The sequence below is a fragment of the Nesoenas mayeri genome (assembly GCF_963082525.1).
Source record: "Nesoenas mayeri genome assembly, chromosome: 2".
Taxonomy (NCBI): domain Eukaryota; kingdom Metazoa; phylum Chordata; class Aves; order Columbiformes; family Columbidae; genus Nesoenas; species Nesoenas mayeri.
Window position 1 is genome coordinate 87453905 of NC_137543.1, and position 15336 is coordinate 87469240.

The 15336-nt window shown below is 41.0% G+C and overlaps 1 protein-coding gene across 3 annotated transcripts in view; it reads right to left on the reverse strand.

Moving 5' to 3' along the window:
• Positions 1-430: 430 nt before the first annotated feature.
• Positions 431-15336, reverse strand: part of PIGN (phosphatidylinositol glycan anchor biosynthesis class N) — a 105340-nt gene continuing 90434 nt past the window's right edge. For all 3 annotated transcript variants that reach the window (XM_080339888.1, XM_080339889.1, XM_080339890.1), the window contains 4 exons: positions 14145-14218; positions 11212-11254; positions 9439-9491; positions 431-807 (listed from right to left, as the gene is read on the reverse strand). In XM_080339888.1, coding sequence (XP_080196014.1) covers positions 684-807; positions 9439-9491; positions 11212-11254; positions 14145-14218 — 294 coding nt within the window. In that variant the 3' untranslated portion in view covers positions 431-683. The remainder of the gene's footprint in view (positions 808-9438; positions 9492-11211; positions 11255-14144; positions 14219-15336) is intronic.

Consider the following 15336-nt stretch of genomic DNA (forward strand, 5'->3'; position numbering starts at 1 on the left):
AGCTGGCATACTGCTCAGCTCACCTGAGCATAGGAGAGCATAGTCAGCAGCAGCAGTAGCTCACACTGAGGTTAGCTAAGATCTGTTGCCTTACAAGCTCCAGCCTCACAGGGTACCAGTCTTAACCTGCTTCAACATATTCTCACATGCACCGTGACACGGCCTGCAAAAGGTGCAGCCAGTCTCAGAGATATTCAAATGCATATGCCACATGTGAAACATACAAATCAGTGATCTGCCCCGACTTATTTGATGCATGCTTTAGTCTGTGAGATGCTTATGCAAGACATGAAATGAAGCCAGGACTTTGCAGACTCCTAATGAGAATGAGCACGTGTAAGGCAAACAGCTGGCAGACAAGTTATAACAACTCAAAAGAACTCCAGAATATAGTTGCCCTTTTTTTTTTATAAACTATTTTGTTGCTGGTTTTATTTTCAAGAAGTATGTACACTTGGAGCATAAAGCTGAGGGTTTTTTAGCCCCATTGATGTCTAATTGATAATCTCCAAATGCAAATTTCAGCCCTGGGACAGCATTTAACCTGTAGCAGCAGAGCACTCTGATCCCTGGATGGGATTTCAACACTCTAGTCCATTCCATTAACTTATATTTACATTCCAGAGGTGTTGGTTCAGAGGAATCCTGAGGATGGGAAGATGGCAGGAAGATTTATCGCTTTATCATGTGGAATGGTGCTTAGTCCTTCTAGGAAGTTCAAGTCTCTTTGTAGTTAGCAGCTGGGCCAGTCCATTCATCAGCATCATAAAAATGGTCAACGACATCACGAGCACATAGTGGCTAATGCTGCAAGGAAGAGACAGATAAAAGTAGTCAGAGAAAAAATGTATATAAGCTACTTCTGGAAGGTAACTACTATAGCAGCATTATCATGTGAAAACCAAAGTGTGACAAAATAAAATGGTGGGGACAACAGCACACACAACTGAGCATATACCAAGTGAATAAGAGGTACTGGGTGTATTTTTCATTCAAATTGGTAATTCAACATATATGACTGAAACCACAGCAAAACTTCTGCTCGCTGTGAACTGATAATCTAGAATCTAGGGAGAACTTGCCATCACTCCATGGTAGGGAGACAGCTCAGCTATTTATGTCAGCTGAAGTGCAATTTTCTAGAGAAAACACTATTCCAGTGATGAGCAGCTTCAAGAAAAAACAAAACCAACCAACCAACAAACACTCCACAAAAAACCCACCACAACCCCCCCCACACACACACTACTTTTTCACTCAACTTTTCTGAAAAATTGTGGAATTCTCTACTGTGGTAACACATGATTTCAAAGAGATTACACAAATCAGTTCAAGAGTGGCTAATAAACACAATATGAAGATGCAGCTTCTGTGTTAGGAAGTCCTTAAGTCACTAACAATTAAAAGGACAACAAGCAGAGGGCTGCTTCTCCACTTGCTGATGCAACATTAATGTTGCAGATGGGCTATTTTGGGTTAGACTGAGATCTGTGTTCAATGTCTGAATCAAGCTGCTATTAATGTAAATCACTAGCCATTAAGAAATTAGAATTCTTCCAAATCCAATGACATCTCAGGCTAGAGTTGAAGATGAAACACTGCTGCACCCATGTCCATCACACACCTAGTGCAGCTGTTTAGGCTTTTTGGTGGTGGGTTGTTTTTTTTTTTTTGGTTGGTTGGTTTTCATATTTTTGCTTTGTTTGTTGTTTTTTTCCTGAGACTACTGAAAACAATACTGGCACTCTGATATGAGAGGTACCCATAGCTCCTAATGCACCCACCCATCTCCACGACATCAAAGCAGACGGCTCTTTAGGACAAGTAGAGTAACTTGAGACTCAATGAAGTCTGAGTTAAGTCACAAAAAAGGATTGCAAGGAGCACTTGCAGGTTTAATTACCTGGAATTTCTGCCAGAAGACTCATTCCATTCAGTTTGAGAGTTTAGCCAGAGAAAAGCAGTAAAGCTCATAATGCCATTGCTATCAATCCTCACCACCCTGAGACTGTGACAACCCTGGTGCTAGCCTAGTGCAATTTAGCTCTGTGAAGTGGAGAAGCACCAGCTCTTAACAAAGTCGGGCTGCTAACAGTGTGAGAGAATAAAAATAATCAAAAAAGGTCACTATTGAGCGGGAGTTCTTCCACAGCCAGGGTATCAGCAACCAAATGAGCTGGGGTCTGACCAAAGTGGATGGAGAACACTGAAAGGGACTTGACTCATGCTACAAGATTTTTCTGTTTCCTTTGAGTCTGACTAAACTTTGCCACAAACACCTTGCTCAAAATACGTAGCTTTAAGAAATCAGTTTCAAAAATCCACCAGCACAAATAGGCTCAGACCTCAACAAGTAAAATCCATCAAGAGCCTCCATCTCTGCAAATCTGTACACAGTGCAAATGAAGATATTCGCTAATGTGAACAACTCAAGGTTTAAAATGCCAGACAGGAGCAATCTCTCCTATGTGCCTTTCCTATAAGCATCCCCCCCTCCTCCAGCTTTAGCTAAGCAGAACAGGAGGCCTACGAGAGCCATGCTACTGTTCTGCTTCTGCAGGGAACATCAGATGACACAAGAGCACAAAGTCAGGCACAAAGCAGACTTTCGCATGGTCAGTGCACTTTGGACTTTGCAGCTCACAGCACATTTACGATAGCAAAGATAATACAATTCCATCAAGAGCTGCCCTTGGAAGTCCACCTGGGTCTGTTACAGGCTCAGTTCCATGGGAGAGGACACGTTGCCGACTGAAAGTCAAGCCCTCCTTGTTGTTATCTTCATGGCGTAACATGTCCTTGGGGACTGCACAAGCACCACAGGCACAGAAGGTTGTGTGGCTCTTAAGAGAATAGCCACTCTGGTAAATAGCTGGATGGTTTAATGTCTCACACATTACTGGCAACACTTCAACTTTCCTTCTCACCTGACACCAGAATTGTAGTTTTTCACATAAGTAGCAACACCACTTTTCTCCCAGCTTTCAAAGAAAGCTGGAATGAGAAATTTGAAAATCAGAAGCCAAAGATCCTGCCTCTATTCCTACAGACACCCTGAGACTGTCACCAGAGGATCAGTGACTTGCTGCCATCAGCATGGTCCTTACACAGACAGGCATCAGAGTTCCTGTCCACCCCAAAAGGAGCTTTTCCGGATGTGGGTGCTAATTAGTTTCTCAGAGGAAAAAAGTCTCCAAAAATTCTGCTTAGCTACATGTCACTCGAGAGACTGGGTTCTCCATACTTTTGGAAAGAAGAGAGTGCTGCACACACTTCTCCCTTGCTATGGTGCAAAAGGCTGAATAGTTATGGTCCTTTATTAAAATATCAGATGTTTAGAGTAAAGAAATATATACATATATTATGCCATAGAGCACAATTAAAAACAATTTCAGTCTACTTGTGACATAATTGTAAACAGCCAGCATCTCTGGGGCCATCAGCAACTGGCACTGCAGTGCTGCAGGCAGCTCTGCTTGGTAAATTAGTTCTCAGGCTGGGGTAATGCTGTAATTAAACAAACAAAGCAAGACTCTTACATGTATATGCCACAACCAGAGCAGCAAAATCTTGATCCCTATACCACCCAGAACTGTGCCTTTGGCAGGATCTGTAGTTACAGTGAAGCGCGTAATTCTCAAAACAAGCTTCCTCCATCAGAAGTCAAACCTGAGATAATATGGAAAAGGAGTAAGATTCTAGGCTCCAGGCAAGTGAGATCCACGTGGAGGAAAAAGACACATTAAACAGGTACAAGAGAACAGCACAGTGGGGCACAATGTGGCAATGCTTATAAAGAATGAGGTGGGCAGTGACAGGTAATGGCAGAGGTAGCTGGTGTAGGGGATCACACATGATCTGAGGTAAGGCAGCACCATTCAATGTAAAGGTGAGTGCCCTGTGTATGGATCAAGGTCAACAGGGAAAGCTGGTCCTAGGAAAATTTTGTGGGGGAGGAAGACACCTATTTCGGTAGCAAGGAACCAAAAGGAGAACGTATGAGGTACTACCATCTCCTGTCTTTGTTTGTGACAGTGTACATCGATGAGAACTACTAACCAAAGACAAGAAGAATCAAAGATCAGTAAAAAATAAGGAGGGGTTGGGCATAGAATCACTCTTGTTCCAGAACGTGGCTTTCTCCCAAGACAGGCTAATTCCTCAGATGGCAGACCTGATTAGAAGCTGGGAAGACAGGAAGATGGTGTAAGTTACCATAGCAATTAAAAAACTAGAAATGAACCAACTCGTATAAGGACTTGGAAGGCCATTATCCAGAAGAGTCTGAGGACCTTATTTTTACACCACATGCTGCTTTGAACTGTGGGATTGTTCCCAAGCACACACAGACGTCCCAGATTTAGATTCTGAATTTTAAGACTATTGGATCTCTAGCCAGGACACAGCCTGGCAAACTGGGGAGGTCCCAGTTGACTGGAAGTTCACAAATGTGACACCCATCTACAAGAAGTGCCAGAAGGAGGATCTGGGGAATTACAGGCTTGTGAGCCTGATCTTACTGCCAGGGAAGGTCATGGAGCTCATCTTGAGTGCTGTCAAGTGGCCCAAACAAGACAAACAAGCGATCAAGCTCAGCCAGCATGAGTTTATGAAAGGCAGGTCCTGCCTGACCAACGTGATGATTTTCTAGGACAAGGTAACCAACTAGTGAATGAGGGAAAAGCTGTGGATGTTGTGTATTTAGACTTCAGTAAAGCCGTTGACACCGTATCCCACAGCATTCTCCTAGAGAAGCTGCAGCTCATGGCCTGGATGGGTGAACTCTGCAATGGATAAAGAACTGGCTGGATGGCCGGGCCCAAAGAGTTGTGGTGAATGGAGCCAAATCCAGTTGGTGACCGGTCATGAGTGGTGTTCCCCAGGGCTCAGTATTGGGGCCAGTTCTGTTGAATATCTTTACAATTATCTGGATGAGGGCATCAAGTGCACCCTTAGGAAGTTTGCAGATGACACCAAGTTGGGTGAGAATGTTGATCTGCTGGAGGGTAGGAAGGCCATACAGACAGATCTGGACTGGCTAGATTGTTGGGCTGAGGCCAATTGTATGAGGTTTAACAAGGCCAAGTTCTGGGTCCTGCACTTGGGTCACAACAACCCCAGGCAGCGCTACAGGCTCAGGGGAGAGTGACTGGAAAGCTGCCTGGGCAGAAAGAGGTCTGGGGGTGTTGACTGACAGCTGGCTGAACATGAGCCAGCAGTGTCCCCAGGTGGCCAAAAAGTCCAAGAGCATCCTGGTGTGCATCAGGAATAGTGTTGCCAGCAGCACTAGAGAAGTGATCGTCCCACTGCACTCGGCACTGATGAGGCCACACCTCCAATCCTGCGTTCAGTTTTGGGCTCCTCTCGGAGAGGAAGACATTGAGGTGCTGGAGATTGTTCAGAGGAGGGCGACAAGGCTGGTGAGGGGTCTGGAGCACAAGTCTGATGAGGAGCAGCTGAGGGAACTGGGGCTGTTTAGCCTGGAGAAAAGGAGGCTGAGGGGAGACCTGATCGCTCTCTACAGCTACCTGAAAGGAGGCTGCAGCGTGGAGGGTGTTGGTCTCTTCTCCCAAGTAGCAAGTGATAAGACAAGAGGAAATGGCTTCAAGTTGCACCAGGGGAGGTTTAGGTTGGATATTAGGAAAAATTTTTTCATATAAATGGCTGTAAAGCACTGGAAGAGGCTGCCTAGGGAAGTGGTTGAGTCACTATCCCTGGAGGTATTTAAAAGATGTAGAAATGAGGTTCTTAGGGACATGGTTTAGTGCCAGAGTTAGGTTATGGTTGGACCCAATGATCCTGAGCATCTCTTCCAACTCAGATGATTCTATGATTCTAAAAAACAGTTTTCTGTGGTTTATCTATGTCCCCTGAACTTTGAAACTGCAGAGGAACATTCAGTATTTTATATCTTTATTTTCTAACAACTGTTGTAAAAAGAGGGAGCAAGTAGTACAGTATCTCTCTATATAAAACCATATAATACTGTCATATAAAGAAGCTTTAGGATTTATCTTACTTATCTGAATATAGCGCTATTTACCAGTTACATGTACTGTAAAGCTATAGTAGGTTTAAAGGCTATATCTCCCTGTCTGTAGAAATGTATGGAGACACATAAACATACCTTTTAAGCCATAGAGAAATTCTTTTGGTGACAAAAGCCAAAAAGCTATCTATTCCACTTGTCTGTTATTCAAAAATAAAATAATCTGCCAGAACAAACTTCTCATGATCATGTACTACACATTGTAGCCTCAAAAGTACTAGGAAAACTGCATTATTGTTTTTATGGAATGTAATGGTGTATTCATCTAGGGTATATGATGCAGTTTAGGGTGACCTCAACATATACAGGTAGAGGATAAGTTTAGCAGACCTCAGAAGCTTGCATAAGCCACTGCTTTGATTTCTGCATTCACTGCAAGATTTTTATCCCGTTGATATATCAAAATAATGAAAAGTACTCTCTGAAAAACAAGTTCACATTGATTCTGGCATCACCATTAAGGAAAGGACCTTTAAAACTTTCTAAGAAGCCATAAATATTTACTGTAATTGATAATTTACTGAGAGGAGGGAATCAATGGTGCATTGATAATTTCCTGAATGCGGTAATGTGGGACTGTATGTTGGATCTGTTGTTTCTCAGCATTTCATTAATAATCTGGAAGAGTGTGAAAAGTAGAAATCTCTTTACATTCAATGACAATACTTAAGCGGCATGGTAAATTCAACCAGGAGAATAAAGACATCACATTAAGCCAGATACGAGGCATGGTTTAATGACATGTAATATCGTTAAGGCATGGTAGAAGGAGATGTAAAATTCAGGAGTTAGGGGTGAAATGAATAAAAATGGTAATATGTCAGTTCAGTAAACAAGCCCTACTTCCAAACAATGAAACAGATCCACTAGGAAACAAAACATCACCATAAAAAAGCAGTGAAGGTTGTCTTTTCATCACAACAGATTTAAAACCATCTCTTACACATGAAGCTTCTAAGCACTGGTATTAGAAAACCCAAGTACTACCTAATGAGGGTTTCCTACTGAACTTGCACATTCTCACTAAAAGAGAGGACACACAAAAGTTCTGAAGCGTGGTAATTAGAAAATCCATTGAAAGCTATCACCACAAAAAAAGGAGGAGTATGGAAACATACAACAGCAGCTTTGCAAATGCAGCACATATACCACTGGACTCAGGCAGACTTTAGAGGAACACATCTTCACCAGGCAATTCAATTGTTGATTTTCCACCTGTGATTTCAATGATGTGGTACCTAGTAGTATACAATGAACCCTGATACTTGCACATGTACACACACACACTCTTCCTACCAGGGCCACTAAAAAAACAATAAAAAAATAAATAAAAATATGAGAGCAGTTGTCCCTAAGGGTGCTCCAGGTGCTCCTACTTCTTTGTTCCAAGAAATCCTACACAGGTCTGGTTGAGATACAAAAAAAAGAACCATAATTTCCTTAACTGACTCAACCTTCCCAGGAAAATTTTGGAAACACCTAAAATGTCACCTGAGAGGGGATATTTTCAGACCTCACTGTCAAAGCAACAACAGGCAGCACTGCAACGGGAATGTCACAGAGCTGTCACTCCAGTTGTAACAGGAGGACAGGAAAGAGCCATGTTCGTATCTCCCTCCCACTGGTTTTGGGAATTGCCCAAGACCCCATGAAGCTCATCTTCTCTTTCAGGAATAAACAAACAAACAAATCTGTTGTTGCCTGCTAATTTTGCCAAGCTTGAGAATCACACATTAGATATCTTCTCAGGGAGAAGGTTCAGATGCCAAAATATTGCTCACGCTAGCTAAAAGAAGGACCACTTCAGTTCTGCACCTATGGTTTAAACTCTTTTCTCATGCAACCTAGTAATTTTTATCTTATGTGCATATACACACATATATAAAACATATAAAGAGACTACAATAAAGTAATGTAGGTGGGAAAGTCAAGCACTCAAAAGTGAAGTAATGACAAATTTAAGGCTGTTTGAGCACTAAGCATTATGACATTAAAAATTAATTGCAAGTTAGTCTTTTAAAGGGACTTTTTCAGTACTTTCTTCAGTGCTCAAAACACACATGGAGAGGCAGAATTATGGATGGGCGTAATGAGCTCCCCTAAACTCTTTGAGATAAGGCAACCTTTCAGCTGGAATGGATCCAACAATCTATCACCATTGTGAATCTCTGTGCTATGAAGACCATGTATCAGAAGTTTTTGAGTACTTGTAACAATTTACATTTTTGCTTGCTAAGTCCCAATTAGAAATCTTATTGCCCAGCAGAACTGAGTTTTTCTGAGGTCTTTAATATCCTTATCAATCTGCATAGGAATTAAAACCAAAGGATGAGGCCATTTGATTTACCATAAACTGACGATAGCAAGGAAGCGTGATGGTTAAAGCATCATTTCCACTAGTTGATCTAACTGTATCTCCTCCCATCAGGAACCTCCAAAGGTAGCTACAAGCAGGAATTTGAACCTCCAAAGAAAACAGGCAGAATACGTGTGCACGCTTGCGTCCAAGCATGCATCAGCCAGAGGGAACACTGGGGCTCAGCAAAGCACGGAGTGAAAGTAGACTAAACAGAATATTAACAATGGGTCACTATTCAACTTCTGTTTAAGTAACAGTGTCAAGTGACCAGATTGGCTGGATTATTAACAACACATTCCCTGCAAAGCCTATTGGAGCATATTATCTATTTCCACAACTCAGGGAAGGTAAATCTGAAAAGCGTATTCCTTGTATTTGTTATTTCTGGACTATTCACAAAGAAGACTGCGCAGTATAAAATCTGCCCCATGATGTATACTGTGAAGGCTAGTATGACTCATAACGCAAAACAAATGAGCTCATTTTGGCTGTGATTTCTATGTTTAAATGCTACAGATTTACTCTTCCCCAAGCAGGGGAAGGATAAATGCAGAGTGTTGGGAACCACCAACATACTTGCACAAGGTTCATTAATTCACAGGGGATTGTATATGGAGGCTTAACTAGATTCAAGACAACTGTTTTGATAAATTGTTATTTTAACAGTGATTACAACTAATTAAAATGCAAAACAGTAATTAAGTAATTAATTTTTTTTGTGTGTAATTACTTCTCTTTAGAAATCAAACAAATCCTACGAACTGTATTTCTTGCCATGCTAGATTCATTACTTACTCCATGTTGCTCTGGAACAGATTTTGAGACACAAATTTTTGCTTCGTATATACATATATACATATAAATGTGTGCACACATGCATGTACATGCACTTTAAGTACAGGGACCATCACTGAAGCATTTGATTAGGGAGAGTAATTGAAAAAAATTACACGAGTTCTGAGTAGATAAACAACAATATTAACCTATGAGCCTTTTAAAAACGCAATGAAGGCAAAAATAAACACTGTACCTTGTTCCAATATCCAGCCAGCTTCCATAATCTTTAACCAAAAAGAAAAAATGCTAGGAAATAAACCAACTTTGATTAGTACATCAACATTGCATGATCTGAAACACAAAATTTAAACCCCTGTTTTCAGGCTGTTTACTCCAAGTTTCTAATTACTCAAGTACAACAAGGGCAAGACCTTTCTAGGAATGCTCACTTGGATCAAAGCAATGAATAGTCTAGAAGCCAGAAATAGATGTAACATGGTATCAAACACAAACAGCTGAAGATGGACTAGGTTTTGTCAAGCTGGGCTTGCAAGAAACAGAAGATAACCAGCAGAGAAGTTTTTCAATAAGAAAAGCCAAACCACCTTATTGTTTGAAAAAAGAGTGAGATCCCAAATAACATCTAGTGCCAAAGGGAAGGCTGCATATTGTTTTCGTGGAATTCTGACACAAATTTCTTTGGGCAACTCTGGTAGTTCCCCACCTGTAAAACAGGAATAATTTTGGGAGAATACAGCACTTGCCAGTTAGTGAATCTCCCAAATTCTAGCTGGTGGCCACATTAATTCAAGACCACAAATCAGTTCTCTATATTTTTATTTCTGTTTTCCCTGCCAACTTTCTTAATATACACACAGCTCCTGCATATCAAACCTCTTTGGTAATGTTTTGTTTCGTACACCTAGTACGTATTTGCTAATTGTTTTAAAATAGTTAAACCAAAACAAGAGAATAAGTGAAATATCAGATCTGGATATACTGGGGCTTGCTACACACCAGTACATGCCTGCACTCTTCTTTTGATCTAGTTAGACTGATTTCATTAATGAAATGCTATGAGCATGATTTACTGGTATTTTAATCCTTTTCCTGTGGAAGCGATCAAAATCGGATTAGTCACACGGATTTATTTGAAACCACACAAAACTAAACCTTCTCCATTTCCCGCTCTACAGACAAATTGGTCACTGTTCAGTTTTTTTCTGACTGGTTTTCCTATCAGGTGGAATCCACAGACCACACTGTACAAGGAAATCACACCAGGAATGCTCACTCCAATGGGGATGAAACTAAGCCAGCCCAAATGAAGCGAGAACACCAGCTCTACCTGCCGCTTTGGAAGGGCTCCTGTTCACCTTGCGATACCCAGCGGCACCACTTGCTGGGTTGAAGACAGTTTGAAGGGCCAATGAAAATGTACTTTTTATCTGTAAAATTTATGTTCAGCTTTGGGCTGTTCTAGCTAGCTTGGTTTGTGGATGCAAGCTTTCTGAAGACAGCATTTTCTAATGGCTTATTACAAAGGGCACAAAGTGTATTTTCAGATGTTGCTGAACTCCTGGATTCTGACAACTCTAATGGAGCTGGTGGGTAACACATTTCTCCTTTTCCCCTTTGTCAAGGGAAGGTGAGGGGAGTAAAACGTTCAAAATTCCTGAAAAAATTAACTAAACCCTACAAAGAGCTAAACACAATATTCTTATTCGAATTCTTCCTAAGAAGTTGATTGAAAAAGCACATGAAAAACTCAAAATGATCTTATTACTATATTTTTGTCCCTCATTATTATGAGAATATTGTTTCTTCAGAAGCATGCATTACATGAAATTCAAAGAGCGGTGACTGGAGGAGTTTTATCTCTAAATTATGCTAGGATTTCAATCCAATTCACTGTCCTAGTTACAAAAACTTTGAAGTCTGAAACAAATTAAGATCTCGATAGATGGAGTTAGGAGAGCTCTCTGCTTCTTGATCTTATTGAAGAGAATGTGTAACAATGACTTACCAAAGCCATAATGTCTGAAATCACAAGAACAATGAGGAAAAGGCTGCAAAGAAAAACAAAACAAAACACCTGACCATCGACATTTATTCATGGCCACAGATGTTACAAAGCTTATTAAACCCCCCTCTAAAGAAATTAAAGTAAGATATGATTTCTTGCACTTGCCTTTCAATCACTCAGACACATTTCAGTTTATTAGAGAACAGTTAAAATATATGGCTGGAACACCCGGCACTTGTAAGCCCACCCTGCTTGAAAAAGACACTTCACATCAATGGAGTTTCAATTTTGCAACAGAGAAACGTAACAGAGAACAAAAGCATCTTACAAACAGCACCTGCCCATTGCTGATGCAGGGAGTCCATATGCTGCTTAGGCCAAATAGAGCTGATTTAGATATTTCAAGATGGACTCAAGAATAAGCAAAGCTGTTTGGCACAGGCAGACATGAGGCTTGATCTGATGGGTCCTGTCCTGACAACCACCCTGGTAGGCAGGTTGGGGGCTGCTAAAGGAGGTGCTTGCCCAGATTATGGTTGCCCCATAAGCTGCTCTGAAACACCCAGCATTTTGGTGGTGTGTTTCCAAACCCACAGCCCCCTCTGTCAAGTGGCGAATTACTTCTGGAAAGTAGGCTGCAGCCAGTAAAAGGAACCAGAAGGGAGCACGCAGAGTTATTTTTTCCCCCATTAACCTAATCTTCTTTTCATTAAACTATGTAAATCTTAAATTACATGAAAGCAATTGCTATAACTGGTTAAAACCAGTTGCTAAGTTAATGACACTGAAGCAATGTTGCAAACAGCCCACCCATTAACAGAGGAGTCTTTAACTAGAATACACTTAATTTATCAGTATTTCCATCATAAATTCACAAAGCTTTTTTGGAAATGCTGCAGCATTGCATGAGCATGTACTGCGGGGACACCTATACCACTGCCTCCTGATGAGGAAGTTTCCAATATTGCCTATGTCAGCTATGCTTCAGTAGTAAGTAAGGGTGGAACAACCTGACTCTGTTTCAGACACACTAAAAGGCCTCTCTGCACTCACCTATAGCTCAGATAGGATGTTGCAATCGTGTACTGTCCAGGGGGCACTAAACTAGAGGGCTGTTTTCACAGGCAAGCTCCAAGAACATATTCTAACAGAACATTCCTCAAGAACAGAGGGAGGGGGGGAAAAAAAAATAAAAATCTTTGATCTGTAAATGGGCAGTTTAGGAGCAATTTGTCCAAATCGCAAAAATCTACTTATTGCCCTTATGAACTGCAGGAAGCCTTTCACAACAAGATAACACTAATTGCAGGGCATGTTTATATATTACAAAGACAAGATTGCTCCCTGTGATGGCTTAAGATATCTAGCAGGGGCAGCAAGAGCAATAAAGAATGCAGCAGGGACTTCAGGATGCGCTGATAATCAGAGCAGCACCTCCCCAGGGATCCTGGGCACATCTTGTGGTTTCTGCCTTGTTCCCAGGCTGATGCTGCGGCAGCATCACTGCTACTGCCATCTGAACACAGATGAATGAAGCCGGCACAAATACCAGCCAGAGTCACAACCACAGTCTCATAAAGCAGCAAAGAAACACTCATGTCCCCTGGTTTAAGCAGCTAGTGTCATTTCCCCTCTCACACAATCCGATGCACATTCCACACAAGCTTGCAATATCAGTGGTACTGCCAAGGCAAGCACTCACAAGTGAGGAAACACTGACTTTTATGCCGCCTGAGCCCTAGAAATGTAGATGGCCAACTGGTCTTCTGAGCAACCCTTATTCCTCAATGCAGCGCTGCTTCTGCATAAGCCTTGTTGAGGAGGATGAATCTCGTTCCTTGGGGGCCCAGGGGCAGCCCAAGCACACTGAGGCAGAGAAGGTCAAAGGGATCACAGAATCACGGAATGGTTGGGGTTGGAAGGGACCTCTGGAGAACATCTATTCCAACCCACCTGCTAAAGCAGGTTCACCCAGAGCAGATCACACAGGAATGTGTCCAGGCTGGTCTGAATGTCTCCAGAGAAGGAGGCTCCACAACCTCTCTGGGCAGCCTGTTCCAGTGCTCTGGCACCCTAACAGTAAAGAAGTTTCTCCTCATATTCAGATGGAAACTCCCGTGCTTCAGTCTGTGCCTGTTGCCCCTCATCCTATCATTGGGCACCACTGAAAGGAGTCTGGTCCCATCCTCTTGACACCCACCCTTGAGATATTTATAAACATTGATGAGATCCTTGTGCTGCCCCTCCAACAAGAAGATTTTGGGCTCTGTGTCCCTTGTTAGTAGCGAGTGGCATTGGATAAGGAGACAACACGCAGGGCACAGGCAGGATGAACACAGAAAGGCAGAGGAGCATCACACGGAACAAGAACAGATTCCTCCTGTTCAGCTGAGCAATATGCAAGACAGAGTCCCTGTGGTGCCCCACTGCAAAAAATATGTAATACTGAACACACCTTGAAAGCATTGAACTGCAATAGAAGGGCATTCAGATTTTTTTTTTTCTTTTAAATGCTATTTGTGCAACAAAACTGTAAATTGGTTACATTATAAATGTGTTATTTTAAAAACATTGTAATATAGGCAGAGATGCAATATAAAACAAAAATTAGACTTTAATTTCTGCTCATTTTTCTACATTATGGAGGGAAAATGTGCTCCTTCCATGTATTGTCAACAAAGAATATTAAATATCTGATTGTTTCAGACAGAGCCAACGCTTCCATTTATACTCATTTATCACGAGGAAAAGAATTCCTGAGCTTGTAAAAATCACTGAACAAAAAACCCAAACCATAATAACACAGAAAAGCAACAACGCGACATATTGGTCAACTTTTTTTTTTTAATTTAGATTGATATTTGACAATTCTGAATTCTTGGCAAAACAGATTTGAAACTTTTACTAATGCAGAAATATAGCATTTACTGTACCTCTTAGAAGACAGTTGCGTTGTGACTTGAACAGCTTCAAAAGCACATGATACCAGAACAAACGGGATTACAACCTGTTTAAAACACAAGCTTCATTTTGGTTTATAGCCATATTTACAAAACAACCTGGCAGGTTGTGGCAACATTTTTATGCTTTTGAAATTATCACAGAATGTGTATGTTACAAAAATAAAATATTGGCAAGAAAGGGCAGAAACTCATTTTGCAGGAAGCACATTTAATAAATGAATAAAAAATTCCTTCCATGGCCACAGCTGAACTGCAGTGAAATAAGCCATGAGGCAATATGGAACACTATAATTAAAACACATTAATGATCCTCAATTTATCCATTTTAGCACTGGTGATAAATGCTTCAACAAGGCTAGAAGACAGAACTATTTACATCAGATATCTCATGTGACAGGCTACAGAGCTCCAAGAATAGGACAATCCCACAAAAAAATCTGAATAGAGAATGTATTCAGTAAGGCAAGGACCACACTGCCCTTCCAATGCCAAGTAAAGCGAGTGTAAACAACCCAGTAAATGAAGAACAAAACAAGTTAGAAACATGAATGTTGCCTTTTGCTCCTTCCAAAGCTGACACGTAATCCTTAAGGTAACAGTGTAAATGCATTTCAGCTCTTACAGGCTAAAACTTGTTCCCTCGCATCTGGAAGGTTTGTATCATTGACTTACATCCTGCACTAAAACATGCAGTACACCTGTAACTTAATCTGCTTTCTCTGGGACAGAGGTAGCAGAAAGGCACAGGCAGGAAATACTGCTTGTTTTAGTAATAATCCATACATTCCAGGTCTCCTTTCCTGTTTGCTTCTTTAGCTCTGCCTCTGGCAGATCCTGTACTCAAGCTTTAGAAAAGAGCTCCCACAACTTGCCTGCAAACAAGAAGTGCAATCCAACCTTTGATTATGAAAAAAAATTCATTGTAAAATGGTAACCTAATCAGTACAGCATTTGAAGCCTGTACTTAATGTAGATAGATAGAGCTAACAAAAAAAATGTATATCCACAATGTTTCTGTAGATATTCTACTATATGGAAAGTTTATAGTTTTTAAAATAATTTAAGCTTTTTTGACATTTAAAATTTCCATTTTAATATAGTAAACCGATCTAATGAAGTTAAATTATACTTCCATGCACTTTAGCTTCTCTCCTTTGGGAAT